Raw genomic sequence first — 21,704 nt, 5'->3', positions numbered from 1 at the left:
GCTTCAGAGATATGCACGTCACAGTTATGCCTTTGGGAGCTGAAGGCAGTCAAGGATGACAAGGAGTCACTTACAATTAGCGTATCAACTTTGGATTCATATACGCGCTCGAGTGCAAGGATTATGGCAACCAATTCTGTTTGAAGAGTGGAGGCCCAGTTACTTAGACGCGCTCCACACTCATGGGAGAAGGAACCATCTCTCCCTGTCACAACAACTGCACTTCCAGTTGCATCATGAGACTTCCAAGGAGCCATCAGTGTAAACAATTTGGCAATGGGAGCACTCACTGACTAAAGCATCAATTTGGCTTAAGGCATTGAACTTTGCTTCTTGTCGAAGCAAGGCTTGTTCTTTAATCAGCTTCTTGGGTGAAAAAGAGGGAATCCCGTATTTGGAAAGGTGTAATCTCCCATGTGACAGGAAAGTGTCGTTGTTGTCAATCTTGGTAGAGGTGATGAATATAATACATTCTGAGAACAGTGGCGGTTTTTGCAATTCATTTGGAGGGAGGCTGACCTTCAAGAAAGAAGGCTTGGAGGGCTTCAGTGCAGGGGTTAGGGTGGGTTAGCCTAAGCATCTTGATACCAATTAAAGCATTAATTTTAGTGATACGATCACTTACATATGAAATATCCAGTTCCTTCCTTGTGTTTAGTGATATAGTTGTACGGGGGCATCCGAGGATAATCTTCATGGCTTCGTTTTGCATCTTTTCCAACCCTCCAAGCATTTTCTCAGACACTAGTGCAAGCATAGGTGCAGCATAAACGATTGGAGATCTAACATATGAGAGATACATCATTTTGCCAATTCTCACATTTGTGCCATACCTTGGATGGTAGCCTGCCACAGCCTTGAGAGCACAGAGCCTCTCTCTACATTGGCGACCCAGTCTGGCTACAACACTGCTGTACAGTGGGACCTCAAGACCAAGGAATTTGTATCTGGTTACATAGTCGAGTAGAGAGCCATCTTGCAACTGCATCTTGCGAACAGACCCACCCCGTCTGCGTGGGCGTCGGTTCAGGATCTTTCTTTTTTCTACTGAGACAGTGTAGGTTTAGGCTGCGTAGGGGAGGAACGTTTGTGGGGTCCTCCCCTGCGCTTGCGCTCGCTGTCGGTGGTGTAATTGGACTTGCTGCATTTACGAAGCTTAATAGCCAATATGGGACACACACACCAGGTGGGTCTGAAACTTGGTTATCACCTGCACTAGTAAATTAGAAGTGACATTTGTAGCCTTGCTGCTGGCCTGCGAAGGGACGCCTCTCTTCCTCACATACCTATTGGGCCTAAACCAAACATGTCAGGTACCCGAAGATAGCTCTTGCGCCATACAACCGCTGAGCCGTGATTGCCTTTTTCTTTGATCGGAGACGCTAGTGACCATGAAACAATGCAGCCTCTTTTCAGTGTAGATACTTTGAGTGATGCCTTACTTCTACATTAGTTGATGTGAAGTAGTGCTCTGACGATTGAGGGGGATTAGAAACTTTAATTACAAAAACTTTGTGGATTAACAAAGGAGCTGTTGGAATATTGGGCACTGGTGTGACATCAACTATAGCTGTGTTAGGCCTAGCTCCTCGCCCGGCCAGGAAAGGAGGATATGGTGCCAGGAACGTCTTCATGATCAACATGCTTATTGCACATCTCTTCACCAGCTCTCAAGAACTACGGTTTGTTGTCTGTGTATTTCAATTTTGTTGTGAGTATTGAGCAGACTCCAGGTATTTATGCGTATGTCACTAACTTCAAATTTTGTTCGCCGATCTGCAAGTACGCTCTGACCTTGAAAATAGTGGAGCCTCATATATGCAGGCTGGCCGATTTATTTCTGCTGATCTTGTTTGATGGTTCACGGCCCCATCCACCCTGTGAATTGGCAATCTACTGGTGTGCTGCTTTGTGGTTCACTGTAGAGCGAGTGTACCGTAATACCCTGCATATAGATGTTGTGTCTTTAACGTCATGGCAACTGTCGTGGGCGAGATGCCGGGCAGCACATCACCGTTGCCAGATAGTGACTTTGGGGACCATCGTATGCTAAATTGTTCTCTAATGATAGTGCGATCTCCTCAGTGATGACCCACGACACATCAGAGGGCGGTGCATATGATAAGGGTTACAAGGTGCAAATGAGAAAGTCAGCGACGTAAGCATTCGAGAACGGCACGATCTAACACACCCAATTCGGCTGCTGCCAAACATTTACGGCTAGATTTTTCTCTGGGAACCACAGTAGAGGGAAAAGTGCAGTGGTTGTGAAGCCTCTGCGACATATAATGACATGGTCATTAAGTTACCTAGAGATGAAAGTGAGTATGTCTTCGTTAAAAAACGACAGTGCTTCTGTAAATGTGTTGCTAAACACCCAGTTTACAAGTATTAAGATGAAAAATGCAGTACCAAGGTGTCCAAAAGTAACCGTTGCCATATTCAATGTTAATAAACACATTTAGCCTGTATATCTCTGTGATGAAAATGTTGTAAACCCTAAACGTCTGAGATATGGCCTCATAGCTGCCACATAGAAAGGTGCCATGCCTATACCGAACAGAATTTACTCTAGAGCAGCTTTAGGTCGGCACTATAACATAGCACTCTACAACCCTCCCCCTCGTAGGTGTTATAAGTGTCAACGATGGGGGCGCCACGTGGCCAGGTACTGCACAAGCAAAAACTATTTTTGTGCCGTGTGTGGTGAACCTCATAAATCTGAGGTGTGTTTTAACTCATAAATGAACTGCAGTCAGTAAGTGAAAAATGCATAACCTGTGGCAGGAGTGGTGTTCAAGCCTGGCACCTTGACTGTGGCAGGAATGGTGTTCAAGCCAGGCACCTTGACTGTGGCAGAAGTGGTGTTCAAGCCTGGCACCTTGACTGTGGCAGGAGTGGTGTTCAAGCCTGGCACCTTGACTGTGGCAGGAGTGGTGTTCAAGCCTGGCGCCTTGACTGTGGCAGGAGCGGTGTTCAAGCCTGGCACCTTGACTGTGGCGGGAGCAATGTTCAAGCCTGGCACCTTCACTGTGGTAGGAGTGGTGTTCAAGCTTGGCACCTTGACTGTGGCAGGAGTGGTGTTCAAGCCTGGCACCTTGACTGTGGCAGGAGTGGTGTTCAAGCCTGGCACCTTGACTGTGGCAGGAGTGGTGTTCAAGCCTGGCCCCTTGACTGTAGTAGGAGTGGTGTTCAAGCCTGGCACCTTGACTGTGGCAGGAGTGGTGTTCAAGCCTGGCACCTTGACTGTAGCAGGAGCAGTGTTCAAGCCTGGCACCTTGACTGTGGCAGGAACAGTGTTCAAACCTGGCATCTTGACTGTAGCAGGAGCAATGTTCAAGTATGGCACCTTGACTGTTGCAGGAGTGGTGTTCAAGCTTGGCACCTTGACTGTGGCAGGAGTGGTGTTCAAGCCTGGCACCTTGACTGTGGCAGGAGTGGTGTTTAAGCCTGGCACCTTGACTGTGGCAGGAGTGGTGTTCAAGCCTGGCACCTTGACTGTGGCAGGAGTGGTGTTCAAGCCTGGCACCTTGACTGTGGCAGGAGCAGTGTTCAAGCCTGGCACCTTGACTGTGGCAGGAGTGGTGTTCAAGCATGGCACCTTGACTGTGGCAGGAGTGGTGTTCAAGCCTGGCACCTTGACTGTGGCAGGAGCAGTGTTCAAGCCTGGCACCTTGACTGTGGCAGGAGCAGTGTTCAAGCCTGGCACCTTGACTGGCAGGAGTGGTGTTCAAGCCTGGCACCTTGACTGTGGCAGGAATGGTGTTCAAGCCTGGCACCTTGACTGTGGCAGGAGTGGTGTTCAAGCCTGGCACCTTGACTGTGGCAGGAGCAGTGTTCAAGCCTGGCACCTTGACTGTGGCAGGAGTGGTGTTCAAGCCTGGCACATTGACTGTGGCAGGAATAGTGTTCAAGCCTGGCACCTTGACTGTGGCAGGAATGGTGTTCAAGCCTGGCACCTTGACTTTGGCAGGAGTGGTGTTCAAGCCTGGCACCTTGACTGTAGCAGGAATGGTGTTCAAGCCTGGCACCTTGACTGTGGCAGGAGCAGTGTTCAATCCTGGCACCTTGACTGTGGCAGGAGTGGTGTTCAAGCCTGGCACCTTGACTGTCGCAGGAGCAGTGTTCAAGCTTGGCACCTTGACTGTGGTAGGAGCAGTGTTCAAGCCTGGCATCTTGACTGTAGCAGGAGCAATGTTCAAGTATGGCACCTTGACTGTGGCAGGAGTGGTGTTCAAGCTTGGCACCTTGACTGTGGCAGGAGTGGTGTACAAGCCTGGCACCTTGACTGTGGCAGGAGTGGTGTTCAAGCTTGGCACCTTGACTGTGGCAGGAGTGGTGTTCAAGCATGGCACCTTGACTGTGGCAGGAGCAGTGTTCAAGCCTGGCACCTTGAAAGTGGCAGGACCAGTGTTCAAGCCTGGCACCTTGACTGTGGCAGGAGTAGTGTTCAAGCATGGCACCTTGACTGTGGCAGGAGCAGTGTTCAAGCATGGCACCTTGACTGTGGTAGGAGTGGTGTTCAAGCATGGCACCTTGACTGTGGCAGGAGTGGTGTTCAAGCCTGGCACCTTGACTGTGGCAGAAGTGGTGTTCAAGCCTGGCACCTTGACTGTGGCAGACTGCCCCTGATGTAGAGTGGCCACTCCCCGGTTCTGCCAGTGGTGGACCTGCCCCTGATGTAGAGTGGCCACTCCCCGGTTCTGCCAGTGGTGGACCTGCCCCTGATGTAGAGTGGACACTCCCCAGTTCTGCCAGTGGTGGACCTGCCCCTCATGTAGAGTGGACACTCCCCAGTTCTGCCAGTGGTGGACCTGCCCCTGATGTAGAGTGGCCACTCCCCGGTTCTGCCAGTGGTGGACCTGCCCCTGATGTAGAGTGGACACTCCCCGGTTCTGCCTGTGGTGTACCTGCCCCTGATGTAGAGTGGTCACCACTGGGTCTGCCTGTGGTGGGCCTGCCCCTGATGTAGAGTGGCCACTCCCCGGTTCTGCCAGTGGTGGACCTGCGCCTGATGTAGAGTGGTCACTCCCTGGGTCTGCCTGTGGTGGACCTGCCCCTGATGTAGAGTGGCCACTCCCCGGTTTTGCCAGTGGTGGACCTGCCCCTGATGTAGAGTGGTCACTCCCTGGGTCTGCCTGTGGTGGACCTACCCCTGATGTAGAGTGGCCACTTCCCGGTTTTGCCAGTGGTGGACCTGCCCCTGATGTAGAGTGGTCACTCCCTGTGTCTGCCTGTGGTGGGCCTGCCCCTGATGTAGAGTGGCCACTCCCCGGTTCTGCCAGTGGTGGACCTGCGCCTGATGTAGAGTGGTCACTCCCTGGGTCTGCCTGTGGTGGACCTGCCCCTGATGTAGAGTGGCCACTCCCCGGTTCTGCCAGTGGTGGACCTGCCCCTGATGTAGAGTGACCACTTCCTGGTTCTGGAAGTGGTTCTTCCCCCACATAGTTCAAATTAAATTCTGGTTACGGAGATTGAGAAAGGCTCGTTGACTTCATGCTCCACAAGGAAGATGAATGCAACGTGTCATTTACTGAGTTTGAATTACTCACGGCCCTAAACAAAGGTAAAGCCATATCCCCGGTAAGGATGGTATCACTTAAGACATATTGCGTCTGCTCCCTTTAGTACCAGGGAATCCCCTGCTTGAGCTGTATAATATGAGCTATGTTACTAGGGAACTTCCTATGTCTTGGACCAACAGTATAATAATTCCAATTCCCAAGACAAATCAAGAGAATGCTTTCCGCCCAATTTCCCTTACCAGCTGCATTTGCAAAACATTCGAGAGAATGGTCCTAAACCGTCTCCTCCATAGAATAAGAACCGTGCTATCCCCCCAGATATATGGCTTCATGCATGGAAGGAGTGTGCATCATTGCATCACCACCTTTCTTGCCTTGCACACTGAAAAGTCCTATACCACCTTCCTGGATCTCAAGTCTGCCTTTGATATTGCAAATCAACATGTTATCTTGAGTGAACTTGCAACAATGAATATTGGTGGTCGGCTTCTTTCTTGGATCAGGGGATACTTATCCAGCAGGAAGTCATCTGTATTTTTCCAGAGGCATAGGAGTGTAAAAAGAGACTTCGAACTAAGTACCCCGCAGGGAGGTGTCCTCAGTCCTACCTTATTTTATTATCTACCTTATCTTATAATATACACCTGGAAGATACTGGAGGGCCAAGTACCAAATCTACACAGTAAAATAACAACGTACTGGAGTGAACGATATGGAAGAAAATGTAGAATAGAACCAGTGAAAAGCAGAGGTGCCATAGGCACAATCAGAGAACACTGTATAAACATCAGAGGTCCGCGGTTGTTCAACGTCCTCCCAGCAAGCATAAGAAATATTGCCGGAACAACCGTGGACATTTTCAAGAGGAAACTAGATTTATTCCTCCAAGGAGTGCCGGACCAACCGGGCTGTGGTGGGTATGTGGGCCTGCGGGCCGCTCCAAGCAACAGCCTGGTGGACCAAACTCTCACAAGTCAATCCTGGCCTCGGGCCGGGCTTGGGGAGTAGAAGAACTCCCAGAACCCCATCAACCAGGTATCAACCAGGTATTTAATATCTTAATAAACACGCTGTTAAACTCTGTACCGAGCAAACCCAACGTCCAGATCATTAGCTAAGCTGATGATATAATGATACACACCACTTGGTATGCTAACACGTAGAACACTCTTAACTCTGTATTAGACTTATTTCAGCAGAAAAAAAACAAAGATACTAAATCGGCGCCCACCCAGGCAGTGAGGAGCTGTTCGCAAGATGCAACTGTCTGATGGCTCCCAGCTTGACTATGTAAACAGATTCAAATACCTTGGCCTTGAGGTGCCACTGTATGGTCCTGTTGTATTCAGACTCTGTCGTCAGTATAAAGAGAGGCTCCGAGCTCTCAAGGCTGTTGCAGGTTATCACTCAGGCTTTGGTGCCAATGTCAGAATTGTCAAAATGATGTACCTTGCATACATCAGATCTTTAGTGGATTATGCTGCACCTCTGCTTGTTTTGATGCCTGAAAGAAAGCTTGGAGGGCTTGAAAAATTGCAGAACGAAGCCTTGAGGATAATCCTTGGGTGCCCTCGTACTACAAAGATACTTATCATGAGAAAGGAACTTAATATTACGAGGGTTGTTGATCGTGTTACTAAAATTAACTGTTATATTGGTTTAAAAATGCTTAGGCTAACTCATCCTAACCCTTGCACAGAAGCCCTCCAGAATTTCTTTATTGAAGGTCAGTATTGTTCCAGATGGATAACTAAAACTGGAACTAAACTCATAATATATCAGATTTATAATTTGTACCAAGACAACAACGGCACTATCCTGCACCGTGGGAGATTACACCCTTTCCCATTTCAATCCCTCCCTTTCCACCCAAGAAACAAATTAGAGCTTTGCCCAAGCTTCGTCTTGAGGCAAAGCTCAACGCCTTAAAGCCATATTGATACTCTCTCCACAGAGCATTCCCTCTCTCAAATTATATTCACTAATAGTTCCCTACACCGCACCACGGGTGCAGCTGGAAGTGCAGTTGTAATGCCAATGGGCGATGGCTTATATTTTGAGTGGGGAGTCCGGATAAACAACTGGGCCTCTAACCATCAGACCGAACTATTTGCCTTGCTCCTTGCACTGAAATGTGTACAAGTCTCCAAACTTGATACATTAATTGAAAGTGACTCTTTGTCACTTAAATGTTCTCAACTCTTTAAGACATAACTGTAACATGCTCTTGTCCGAAGCTAGACACAAATACAACAAAATTAATAATGATGGTAACAGAGTCCATTTCATTTGCAATCCATCTCATGTTGGCTTCCGAATGTATGATAGAGTTGATGAGTTAGCCAAAGAATCTGCCTTTAAAGGAGACGTTGAGTGTAACCTTGGATTGTCAATGAGCAATCTGAGAGCAGCAGTACACCATGAACTTTAACAAAATGTTGTAGATCTGAGACAAAGTGAAATCGACACCAGTAATTCCATCTATCATCATACTATCATGCAAGAGGAGCCACACATCTATGGTTCAACCAATAAAATCAGCAGACTTCTAGATGTTACTACTGCTCGGCTTAGACTCGGTTACAAGTATCTCTGGGAATTCTCATTATCTGCCGATGTATACCTGACCAAATGTAAACTGTGTCAACAAAATTATTCGCACACCCTCCGTCACTATGTGTTGGAGTGCGAAAATATACGTGAATTCAGAGACAACTCTATAACCAATGTTCCAGCGATGTGTCAATATTTCATTCAAAAGGATGTGCTACTAGAAATTTTATCCAAATATCCCCAGATTGCTAACTGTAGGTAGTAACTAAGTGACTGTAACCTATCCACCGCTGCCCACTGGATAAGGGGCGGTGTAACCTATCTTCCGCTGCCCAGTGGATGGGGGGCGTTGTGCAGGACAAACATATCAATTGTGATACTAGCTCTCCACATATGTCAGTTGCTTAATTTAGAAACTGTACTTGTGGTCGATCTCGAACCCATTGATAATGTGACGACTTATATTGAATTTTATAACTAGCTCATCAAGATTGTAACTGGCTTAGCTAAATGAATTGTGGGGTTCAGTCCCTGAGCCCATTATGTGCCTCTGTAACCCTTTTCACTACCGCCCACAAGATGGGTATGAGGTGCATAATAACATGAACTAAACTAACTAAAATACACATATATAATAAAAACAAGTGAAGTAATAAAAAGGTTACTGTATTGAGACAGTAGGATCAAAATAATAATGCAGTAAGTTGCAAATGAGGAAATGAACAATAAACAAAATAGTGGGTTAAACAAGAAAGAAGAATAAAAATAACTTAAAATGATAAAATTAAAAACCTTTTGAAAGGAAAGGCAGAGCTATAGCACACTTTGGTTATTAGATGAAACTATTAATCTTTATTAATCTTTGTTAAATTACCATTCAAGCTGTCAATGCAATCAATCAGAGCTACCGATGTGCTTTAATATACCTATTAATCTCCCTCATCTCATTTTTTTCCCTTGCTATGTACATGTTATCACTTTATAAATTTTGCTAGAATTTACCTACTTAAAATTATATGTTAGATTAAGGACCTGCCCGAAATGCTGCGCATACTAGTGGCTTTACAAAAATGTTAACACCATGCTATGTTTCCTCACAACCCCAATGTACCTTCTTGTATACATATAAATAAATAATAAATATATAATTTATAATCTGATTATTCGGCTGTTATCCCACAGTCAGCGAGAAAAGTCCTGAGGTGTGCCTCAGTGGTTATTTCATAAGTGTTTTCCCAGCGTCAGTCTTCTTAGCTAGAATTTTACCATCTCGCACAAAACAATGTTTAATTGATCCAATGGAATTTTTACGGACTCCACGCAGTTCAAAGAAGAGACTTTGTCCGATCCTGGTCAGACATTCATTCATATAAACAGAGGTTTGACTAGAGACTACACCTTTGCTAAGGGCTGACTTGCAGGAGCAGCTATAAAGCTATCTAATTTCACACGAATTTTTCTGTTATTTTCACCAGATGAGTTGGTACCACTCTATAAGCTGATTTGATGTTTCTTAATTATCGGATCAGGATGGCAGCACAGTCTTCTCCGTCGGTTTCTTGGGGAAATCATTATCTCATTATCACATTATCTCATGTGAGGAGATAATGACAGAATCAAGGAGCTCATGTTGGTCTGATTCGTCTTGGGTAACAGTGTGTTGCTGTTGTAGGGTGTTAAGATGGTTCTCAAACTTTTGTAACATTTCTTCCTGTTTTCTAGTGATTTCTGCTGTTTGAAAGTTAGTTACTGTGTTCTTAAGAGAGCTTAATTCTAGTTCCAGGAGGCCGACTCTGGTAGACAGATCTTGATTATTCTTGACCATGACTATAGCTTCACCTTGTAGGTTCATTATTATGGCCGACTGCTCTTCGATTACTGATATTTGGTCTTCATGTATCTGGGTTAATAACTTGAGTTATGGGTTATCAGCGAAGCGCTTGGAGTCGGAACAAGTTGCGAAAGCTCGTTTAAGTTGCTCCATATGGTTACATAATTGTTGCATGGTCCGTGTCGGAGACGCCGATGACGTCGCTCCACCCAGCTGTGATGGTATGTTTTTGTTGTCAAGGGGGAGAGTCGGGGAGACAACCGCACTATTCCTGTTGCTGGCCTAGCTAGTTGGGTTAATCCTGATAGGTGTGCTATCTTTCTTAGTGGCCTTACTGGGCTTGATGTTGGTTATCTTCTTGAGATCTTGAGGTTATCTTGAGAAGATTTCGGGGCTTTAGTGTCCCCGTGGCCTGGTCCTCGACCAGGCCTCCACCCCCAGGAAGCAGCCCGTGACAGCTGACTAACACCCAGGTACCTATTTTACTGCTAGGTAACAGGGGCATAGGATGAAAGAAACTCTGCCCATTGTTTCTCGCCGGCGCCCAGGATCGAACCCGGGACCACAGGATCACAAGTCCAGCGTGCTGTCCGCTCGGCCGACCGGCTCCCATGGTATGCATGGTAGCAGGATAAATGTAGGCAGGTAAATGGGGAAGACTAGGCGATGTGGTAACAATGCTAGTTTCCTCAACTGTATGAGTTCCTGCTTCCTCATACCCTTAATCACTAGACCTACTAGAATCACTGATAGTACTGTCACGGCTCCTAACCACATCTGAACTAACATAACCTCTCCACTTACTTCAGGGATAATCATTGACAGAACCACAGACCATTACCCCACATTTCTCCTAACCAACATTAACAAACCCCTTCTAGATACAAGGTAGATAAGTTTTATGCTGCACAATGAAACTTCTATAGGCAATTTTATTGTTGCTGATGCAGCAATAAAATTTTAACTCATTTTATTGCTGAACTAGGAGACCGAATTAGGTAACATAGGGAACATCAACCTAGCAGTGCAAACATTTCTTCAGAAAACTCTCAGTCTTTATAACACCCACTGTCCTATGCTAACGAAACAAGTCACAACTAAAAGCCTAAACAATCCATGGTTTACAAAGGGAATACTAAATCTATTAATAAAAAAAACATGACCTTGAGAAGAAGTATAGGTTAGGAGTCGTCTCCAAAGAATTTTCAAAGATTTACTCATCAATGCTGTCTAAAATAATTAGGAGAGCCAAAATAAAATACTACGAAAATAAATTCACCCAAATTAAGGGCAACATTAAAAAACATGGAGCACTATTTGCAATATATTGTGTTCAATTTTTTTTTTAAATAAAAAACCAATACTCCTATCCAATAACAACGGTTTGCTTTCAGCCTCTGATACTGCTATTGAATTCAATAGGTTCTTCTCATTCATTGGGACATCCCTTACTAATGATATTCCATCCTCCCGTACTAATGTCAAGGACTACCTTACAGGTAACTATCCAGAGACTCTGTACCTAATGCCTGCTAACTCCACTGATGTTAATGAGATAATTCTTTCCTTTAAAACAAAGTCTAATGCCCTTGCTGAGATACCAACTCTAATTTACAAAAAAGCCTCCAGATTTTTAGCTCCTGCCATTGCATTGCTCTAAAACAAGTAACGTGAACTCCAAACCTTTCCAGATATTCTAAAAAAAGAGAGAGAGAGTAACCCCAGTCCATAAATGTGGTGATCCCACTGATGTCAAGAACTTCAAACCTATATCAATTCTGCCAAACTTGTCAAAAATATTTGAAAAACTAATCTACAAGCAGCTTTACTTTAATCTACCCAAACACAATATACATAGCCCTTGCCAATATGGCTTCAGACCCAAAAAGAGCACTACTGATGCACTAATTAGTAAAATTAACTTGATACATGCAGCTCTTGATAATGATGAGTTCCCTGTTGGATTATTTGTTAACCTACGTAAGGCTTTTGACACTGTCAACCACCAAAACCTTCTTAAAATACATCATTATGGAGTCAGAGGTCACTCCCTCCAATATCTTCAGTCTTACCTTACTGACAGGCCCTAGTATGTTTCTGTGAATAATTCCATTTTTCCAACCCTAACCATCAATATTGGTATTCATCAGGGGAGCGTACTTGGCCCTCTCCTCTTTCTCATATTTATTAATGACCTTCCACATGCCTCTCAACACCTCAAACCAATTCTATTTGCTGATGACACAACCTTCATTTTCTCCAGTCCTGACCCTCTTGCTCTAAATGTCACAGTGAATACTGAACTAAATAAAGTCCATCTTCGGCTAACTGCCAACAAACTCACCCTTAACATTGACAAAACTTTCTATATTTTGTTTGGTAATAAATCCTCAAATCAAATTAATCTAAGAATAAATAATATCCAAATTAGTAACAGAGTTGATGGCAAATTCCTTGGTGTTTTCAACGATAACAAGCTGAATTTCCAGGGACACATTCTAAATATATGAAAAAAAGTTTCTAAAACTGTTGACATTCTCTCTAAGATCAAATATTATGTACCCCGCCATGCCCTGGTGACGCTCTATTACTCTCTCATCTATCCTTATCTCAATTATGATATTTGTGCTTGGGGTTCTACTTCCCAAAATCATTTACGTCCTCTAATTACTCAACACAAAGCTGCTATTAGAACAATATCTAACTCTGGTCCCAGACAGCACTCGGTACCCTTACTCAAATCTTTGAATATGTTAGATATTAAGTCACTGCACATCCTCTCATGTGTACTCAATATATTTAAAACTCTGAACTGTAATGTCAATCCTGGGCTTAAAAACTTCTTAGAAGGTTGTAACAGAACCCATGAGTACCACACCAGAAACCAATACCTATTTGATATTCCAAGAGTGCGCCTTAACCAAACTAGAAATGCTCGACAACTCAAGGGACCCAGCATGTGGAATGGCCTCACTAATCATGTCAATGGCTGTACCTCTCTCAACCAGTTTAAGAGTTGAACTAACTATTATCTTATTAGCTCAATGTAACCTACTTTAGTCTCTAAATGTCAACCCATGTCTTGCTATTCTAAACAATGCTGTTTGGTGACCAACTTGTACAATTGCTGATTTTTTCCATGTTCCCCCTTTTCTTCTTTTTTTATTCCTTTTTTTCAACACAATTTATACTTTACTCCCAATTACTATTAAGTTTTAGTCTAAGTGTTTTTTCCTCACACCTTGCTGGAAACGCTATGCGTATTAGTGGCTTTAGGTATTGTATTTACTAGCTCTATCCATAAATCCAACATTATGTTTGTAACTTTGCATCTATGTATGAACTTTTCCTGAATAAAATATTATTATTATTATTATGAACGTTGGGAATAACTTCCTCCAGGGAGCAACACTAATGAGATCGAAATGGGATAACATGGGTTGGTCTTGTCGTTTGTTTCAATCACATTTGGGTCACTGTACTTAGCTGCCTTCTAGGGATGCTACATCATCTGTGGGCAGCCATGGGCTCAAGGAGCAGGTAACAAAACTGGAGGGGCGGCAGAGTCCTCAGGAGCGGTGAGCGTTCGTTGTTGGGTTCTTATTCTTAGGACTAGTAGTACCCAGCCACAGCAACCTACCCTGTCCCCCAGTCTTCCCCATCATTTTCCCCTCTCCCGTCTCCTCGGCCTCCCAACCATTCCCCACTCCACCGTCCCCTCGTCCTCCCCACCATTCCCCACTCCCCCATGCCCTACTCCCCTGTCCCTTTGATCTCCCCACCATGCCCCACTCCCCAGTCCCTATGTCCTCCCCACCATTTTCCATTTCCCCATCCCCTCGTCCCCACCATCCCAAACTCCCCCGTCCCCTCATCCTTCCCCACCAGTACCCCTCCCTTGTCCCCTCGTCCTCCGCACCATCTCTCACTTCCGTCACCTCATCCTCCCCACCATTCCCCACTCCCTTATCCGATGCCTTCCCAAATGGTCTGATGTTCCCATCAGAAAATTGGGAACATCAAGTGATCTGATGTTCCTATCATTGCAATATAAGAAAAACAGTTAAAAAAATGAAATGAAAATATTAAAAAAATATAAAAATAAACTATTCTCACGCAATTAATGGTCTGGAAAAACAACACAGCTCAATTCTAACACAATTCACACAAAATAATTAAATCAAAATGAAAAAAATCAAAATCTAAGAAAATTCAATTTATCAATGCAATCAGAAACATTGAAAGCATAGTTTTTCCTGTAACAGGTGTGGCATCTATACTTATACTTGCGAAATGAACGGTATGGTAAACAACACAGCTCAATTCCAACACAATGTCACACAAAATAATTCATTAAAAATAAAATAAATCGAAATCTATGAAAATATAATTTATCTTTGCAATCAGAAACATTCAAATGGAATTCGTGATATATTTAACATAGCGTTCATGTTGGTATAATGTGCAACAGATGGCGCTGTTTTTCAAAAACGCATGTTTTTACCTGTCACAGGGGTGAAAGCTATATAGTAGGTATATAAAATGATGCGCCTATTCGAATGCAACGTTGTGTCAAAATTTCAAAGCAATTGATGAAGAACTTTCGGAGATTACAGCGTGTGTTGCCCTTACGTCCAACAGATGGCGCTGTTTTTCAAAAATAGCATGTTTTTTCCTGTCACAGGTGAGGCATGTATATAGTAGATATATAAAAATACACGCCTATTCGAATGCAACATTGTGTCAAAATTTCAAAGCAATCGGTAAAGAGGTTTCAAAGATTTCCCTCACATGAAAAACATATGAAAAACACAGTTTTTAAGAAGAAGCATGTTTTTTATCGTCACAGACGTGACATCAATATAGAATGTATATAAAAACATGCTTGGATGTGAATGGAACGTTGTGTGAAAATTTCAAAGCAATCGGTGAAGTACTTTCGGAGATTAGCGATTTTGAACAAACGAACATTTCCATTTTTATTTATAAACTAGCAGTACCCGCCACGCGTTGCTGTGGCTCAGTCTGGTTAAATGGCAAAGAAAGAAAAGAAAAAGCACACGTTTCTAATATGTTTAATTTCACAATGCTTGTGGATATACATTGTGGTTTTGTTGTTCCATTGTCTGTGGCGATATAGAGATTGTCTGGTTTGCCGACTATATAACGCGCAACATATAATTGTCGATGTGAGAAGCAATCTGTGTCTAGATATAAACTGCAGAATTTTAAAGATTGGCCCTGAGCTTTGTTGACAGTGATTGCAAACGCCAATCGAATTGGAAATTACAAACTATTAAATTGAAATGACATATCTGTTGGAATCATAGGAATGTGAGGAATGAGGACATCTTCACCTTTGAAAGGTCCTGTCAAGATTGTGCTTCTACGACGTTGCTGATTAACTTTTTTACTGCAAGGCATGTGGCGTTGCAAAGTTTTGGCTAGTTGATATTTCGCAACATGATAATTGACAAGCCGATTTTCAATATCCGTACGTGTGATGGTATCCCTGGCAGATCGAGTGAATTAAAAAAAAATGGATAATTAACTGCTTTATCTTCTTCCACAATAGTGTCGACGAACTTGTATGTGATTGCCTCGCTTGAATGTTCTTAAGTTCTTAGACGTTTTGTTCTTGGCCACAAGAATAGCTCGTTCACTTAGCCAGTCGTGATTGTTATAATTGGTTTGAATATTGGGAAATACTTTTTCAATCAGTTCTTCTTTGAACGTCATTAAATTGCAGAATTTATGAGGCAATGAAATTCGTCCTGAGGTCAGATCAACCGGCACGTTTACGTTCCCTATCTCCAAAAAATGATGTGAGAATATCTCAGCTGATGGATCGTTTTTCAGTAGCAACATAACTACACGCATATTTGTAGTTAATTTTTATGTCTTTACGTGGTGCCACAAAGTAGAGTATTTCAGGCAAGCATTTATTTTGTCCGCTGGTGTCGACCGAGGAATTACAAGTAATATTTGCCTGAAATCTACTGCAAGCAATATTATTGTGTTCCCAAATGGTCTGATTTTTCTACGCAAATCTTGCAATGATCGATCAAGAGCCTCGAGCGATTTTTTGTGGGGCATTGTGCATTCATCCCAAACAATAAGTTCGCATTTCTGCAATACTTTTCCCATGCTGGATGCTTTGGAAATGTTGCATGTGGGAGTTTCAATGAATTGCATGTTCAATTGCGATTTCAAAGCCGAAGTAGCAGTTCTTCCACATGTTAGCAATGTCAGAGCAATTCCGGACGATGCAAGAGCTAAGGTTATGCCATATGGGGATCGAAATGCTACCAGAATTAATATAATTAGGAAGGTTTTACAGATCCTTATGGCGCATCTAAGAAGATTTCTCCAAGCCCGTTATTGACAGTGTGAATTATTTGATTGTTAATGCCTTTTCGCTCAAGCGTTAGCCTAGGAATATTTGATTAAACATACGACAATAGATCACCCGTGTTGTAATTTTGTTCACAACGCAATTCTACATCAAACGAAGCAGCAGTAGATCGATTCAGTGATGGCATTTCCAATTGATTGAGAAATTTGTTCGCGATTTCTAAGCACAAGTCTTCAATCATTATGAACGCTTTGTTGTAGATTTTTGCTGTAAAATCCATGTTCATATTTGAATTTGCCTTGCATATTCGACGGATAATATCTTCAGCCATGTGTGTAAAATTAGCTAGGAATTTAGTTGGCATTCAGGCACATAGGAATGTGCCTGAATGCCAACAGTGACTGCCTGGACAGGTACAAGAGGAGTGTTGTTAACGCTTATGTCGACCGTGCCCTCAGCCACAGCTCAGAATGGAAGCAAGTCGACGAAGAACTCTGTAGGGTAAGGCAGGTCCTAGTCAACAACGGCTTCTCCAATGGTTTCGTCGATGACATCATTAGAAGGAAAGTGAAACGCTATGCAACCTCTGAAGAAACAAATAACACAACACCTATACCCCCTATTAGACTATTTTACAGGAACTTTTTTTCCACAGCTCATAAAACGGAGGAAAGGGTCCTGAAAGATATTGTTAATAGAAACGTTATCCCTACAGACATAAATCAGAAGATACAACTGACGATTTACTATAAAACCAAAAAAAACGGCCAGCCTACTCATGAGAAACTCTCCAGACACAAAGCAGAACGTTTTAAAAGAGACCAACGTCGTCTATGCCTTCTAATGTCCTCTTGGGGATTGTAAGCCTCAAAAAACTCAGTATATAGGCAAGACAACAACATCTCTTTCCAGGCGTTTTACGATGCATAAGCAACAGGGCTCCATTAAGGAACATATAGCCTCTTCCGACAACCAAACCATCACCAGAGAAATCTTAGCAAACAACACAGAAATCATCGATAGATACAGCGATAGCAGGCGGCTTGACGTTAGCGAGGCACTACACATTAAGAAGTCAACACCAGCAATCAACAGCCAATTAATGCACAACTATATTCTACCCACTTCAAGACTCCGCTCCAATATAGAAGCATCAAGAAATATGGACCAATAGGCTTTCTACAATTACTTCCATTCAATACCCATTGTTTCGTGTTCTGTCTTGTGTTAGAATTTAATACCCATTTAATACCCATTGTTGAAAGTTCATTTCACCTCATCCACCTCACCCAAATGTAGATATAAACTCGAAGATGTGCAAAGCTCTATTCAGTTTCAGTTGTGTGTTTGTAAACTAAAGTCTTTGAAAATGTAATAAGTTTTACGAAACGCGCTCAAGTGTCGCGTCAGACTAGAAATAAAAATGAATTTTGGAGAATTGATCTTTGAATTACCATCAACAGTGAAAAGAAACGTAAGAAAGATAGAGAAAATTCGTGTTAGAATTATTAATCTTACTTTTTCGGTCATATTTAATAATATATGTCTACAGGAAAGTCTGCTACCAAAATATACTAATATATATATATATATATATATATATATATATATATATATATATATATATATATATATATATATATATATATATATTTTTTTTTTTTTTTTTTTTTTTTTTTTTTTTTTTTTTTTTTTTTTTATAGGAAGGGAGTACCACCTCTAGCTGGAAGAAGGGGGACCCATAGCCTCGGAGGAAACCACGCATAACGCATTAGAGGGAATGTTTAGATCCCCTCCAATACAGTTTCTGTGTGCTTTTCTCCTACCACCCCCTTCCTTGAATATTTTTTGTGCTTTATTATGCATTTGATGGTTACAAGATATACATGGGTTGATACAAAAATAATAATGCAAAAAGGTGCTTAAAGGTTATGGATCTCTTGAAGAACACAACAATGGGAAACATTGATGAATGTCACAGACGGGTTCGATCATTGTTGCAAGTCAAACACTTCTTCGAATTCCTCTGAAGTTGGACTAGTGCCCAAGACGCAACAGGCATTTCCCCTCTGAATCGCAACACTGAGGCGCTGGAACAAGAAACTTTTTGCTCTCTGGTCTTTTGTAGCGCTGATCAATTTGTCCCCCAATTCCTTCAGGAACTTCAATGCACATTTTCCCCACGAACCGAGGGTCTCCGAGACGATCGGAACAAAGCTGTAGCAGTGTGCTAGACCTCTGTATTTAATAATTTTCTGCGATTCCCTGAAAGAAGCAGCACCACCGCTTTCACGTGTGCTGTAGTGGAGGTAGGTACTGGCCAGTGTGGCAGCGCACGTGTAGTCCCATACCACTTGCTTACCATCCTTCCAAGGAAGCAAGGTGACCCCATCAGGGCGCTTCTGAGGGTCGTTAGGTCTGGATAAGTGTGGTTCTCTTTGTGCCGGGCAGCGGGCTGTGGCGAGGCTCCTCTTGATGATGTCGTTGACTTCTTCATGTCTTGCAATTTTACCCTGTGATTTACGACATACCAGACCATGACGACCATATTGGTCTGCCATCGCAGTTCCGCAGATGCACCTATGTTCGGTGAGGATGGGGGCGGCAAGGCGAAGGGCAACTCCAATGCGGAGAGCGTCATGACTGAGGCGAGTTCCCAGGGCTGCATTGGGCACAGCAAATAAAAAATCCCCGGCGTGGGGTGCTGTTACCGCTAGGAGGCGGGCTTTGTTTTCAGCATCAGCGTTGTCAATCATTGCTGTGACAGTCTTTTCCATTATGGGGCTATCCCAGTGGGCCTGCTTGTGGTCTTTTGGGACTTGTGGTCGGGGTTGAGGGTGTGCAATGGTGTCCCATTGTCTGGCTGCTTCGATGAACGTTTGATCATGAGTTCCCGCTGTCTCTCTCAAACGCTCTGGTAGGATCTGCCCTACCAATTCGTTGGCTGCTGTACATGAGGATAAGAATGCTGGAAGTGCTACCTCAGTTGCCTTTCGTATGCCTATCCCTCCAAATCTCACTGGTAGTGTTGCTTGGTCCCACTGACTGTCATCTAAATCTAGGTTGAGCGCCTTCCTGAATACTGACCTGAGGAGCTCATCATATTGATTTAGAAGTGGGTTGCCAAAAGTTGGTGCACACCTTAAGAAGTATGTTAGCCTGGGCAAGGTAAGGCACTTTGTGAGAAGGTAGAGGGCATCGTGGGAGTCCAAGTCCCCAATTCTCTCTTCCATCCTCTTTAGGTCTCTAAACTTTTCGTCAAGGACTGCAGCAATGGCATTGTGGCCCAGAGGTGCTCCGAGTAGTGTGCTGTCGGTAGGTTTAACGACTGAGGCTTCTGGTAGAACTGATTTCACTGCTCTAATGATTACTTCACTAGATGCAATAATTTCGCACTTGGAGGGGCTAAGAACGAGACCCATGGACTCCCCCCGTGTCTTCACCAGCTGTAAGTCTTCTAGCAGGGAATCTTGTGTGCCTGCCAGAGTGCCATCATCCAGGAACCAGATGTTGAGCTCGCTGGACAGTCTGGTTGTAATTTCTCGAACCGCTATGCAAAAGAGGAACGGTGCAAGTGGGTCACCCTGTTGAATTCCCTCTGCTGAGGTGACTTCATGTTTGCCAAACAGGAGGGTTGAGTCTTTGCTGTAGCCTGCTGACACAAACGGGAGAATGCTTGGGCAATGTTCCTGGACTGCAGTGAGGATTGCTTCCCTTTTGACCGAGTTGAAAGCGTTTTTAAAATCTAATTTTACTACTGCCTGGTCTTCAGTAGGAGAGCTAATGTAGGCTCGTGCAGCATGAGCCGCTGCTTCACAGCCTTGGGGGACTCCAAACCCCAGCTGGTTGGGTTGCAGCATGGTGGCTGCTTCCGTTCGGATACTTCTGACAGCAGCCCTTGCAACTAGGCGGCGAAGGGTATTACCAACGGCAATGGGTCTGATTCCTCCCCCCTTCTTTTTCAGGGCACATAGGGATGCACCAAAGAAGAATGGTTTGATTTCATCAGGGATTAACCCGGCGAGGCAGTTGTTGACAAACGTTGTGATTTCTGTCAGGAGCGCTTCTGCAGCTGGGCCAAGAACAGGGTTCACCATTTCCTTCACATGTTGAGGTCTTACCCCTGTGTAGCCTCCTGAGGAGCCCGGGGGAAATGAAACGATAGCTTTATAAACCTCTGACTCCCGGAGGACGAGAGGTTCCTGATTAGGGGCGAGCCTGACCTGTGGGGGAGGTCCACCTACGGCCCTGACGGGGTGTTTTTCTCTCAGTGCTTGGGCTGTGGTTTCATCCCTGGGCAAAATTTTGTCCTCACTTGTGATTAACCTGAGTGCCCCGACTGTATTGCCCTCTTCAATTTTCTTGCTGACTTGGGTACCTAATTTTCTGTTGTCGCTGATTGTCGTACTTGGTCTGCATATATATATATATATATATATATATATATATATATATATATATATATATATATATATATATATATATATATATATGTTTCATTGAATATGACCGCATATTCTGTATTTATTATTTTCTGGTTTAGGGCTTCTATCCCTCTAACTATTTTCTTAGCATTAGGGCTTAATTGAAATAGGAGTTCTCCAAAACTCATTTTCGTACTTTTAAGGTGAAGAAAAGAAGTGATTTACTATAGAGTGTATTACACTTATTTGTATAATTTGCACGACGTTTCGAACCTCCATGGTTCATTCTCAAGTGAACAGATCTTACAATACTAGTTGATTTTATACCCGCATTAGGTCAGGTGATAATACAATGAAGGTGAAAACATGGGGGGATACATAAGGGATAAACATAGGGGCTGCAGAAGGCTTATTGGCCCATACGAGGCATCTCCTATCTAAACACAAAGATTAATCCAGTGTAATTGGCCTGTTATGTTGGACATTGTCTTCTGTGTTGGCATCGATATGTTCTTGTCTTGTCCTTACTCTCATGGTGGGTAGAGTAAATAGTTCCGTGATTTGGGTGTTCATGGTAGGTCGCTCTATTCTTATGTGAATTGCCTCAAGAATTTGTAATCTTCTTGAATCTTGGGTTTTGTCTATTATGCAAGTATTCTTGTTCAACATTGTTGAACAATGTTGTTATGTTGTTGTTGTTGAACAAGAATACTTGCATAATAGACAAAACCCAAGATTCAAGAAGATTACAAATTCTTGAGGCAATTCACATAAGAATAGAGCGACCTACCATGAACACCCAAATCACGGAACTATTTACTCTACCCACCATGAGAGTAAGGACAAGACAAGAACATATCGATGCCAACACAGAAGACAATGTCCAAGATAACAGGCCAATTACACTGGATTAATCTTTGTGTTTAGATAGGAGATGCCTCGTATGGGCCAATAAGCCTTCTGCAGCCCCTATGTTTATCCCTTATGTATCCCCCCATGTTTTCACCTTCATTGTA

General features: G+C 43.4%; 1 protein-coding gene across 1 annotated transcript in view; it reads right to left on the bottom strand.

Annotated features, from left to right (window-relative positions):
* Positions 1 to 234: 234 nt before the first annotated feature.
* Positions 235 to 21,704, bottom strand: part of LOC138358646 (uncharacterized) — a 36,884-nt gene continuing 15,414 nt past the window's right edge. The window contains exons 2-3 of the mRNA XM_069316714.1: positions 626 to 782; positions 235 to 444 (exon numbers count right to left, since the gene is read on the bottom strand). Of these exons, the coding sequence (XP_069172815.1) occupies positions 235 to 444; positions 626 to 782 (367 nt within the window). The remainder of the gene's footprint in view (positions 445 to 625; positions 783 to 21,704) is intronic.

This window comes from Procambarus clarkii, chromosome 85 (genome assembly GCF_040958095.1).
Source record: "Procambarus clarkii isolate CNS0578487 chromosome 85, FALCON_Pclarkii_2.0, whole genome shotgun sequence".
Taxonomy (NCBI): Eukaryota; Metazoa; Arthropoda; class Malacostraca; order Decapoda; family Cambaridae; genus Procambarus; species Procambarus clarkii.
The sequence above is the reverse complement of the archived record's forward strand: the minus strand, read 5'-3'. Positions and strand labels throughout refer to the sequence as shown.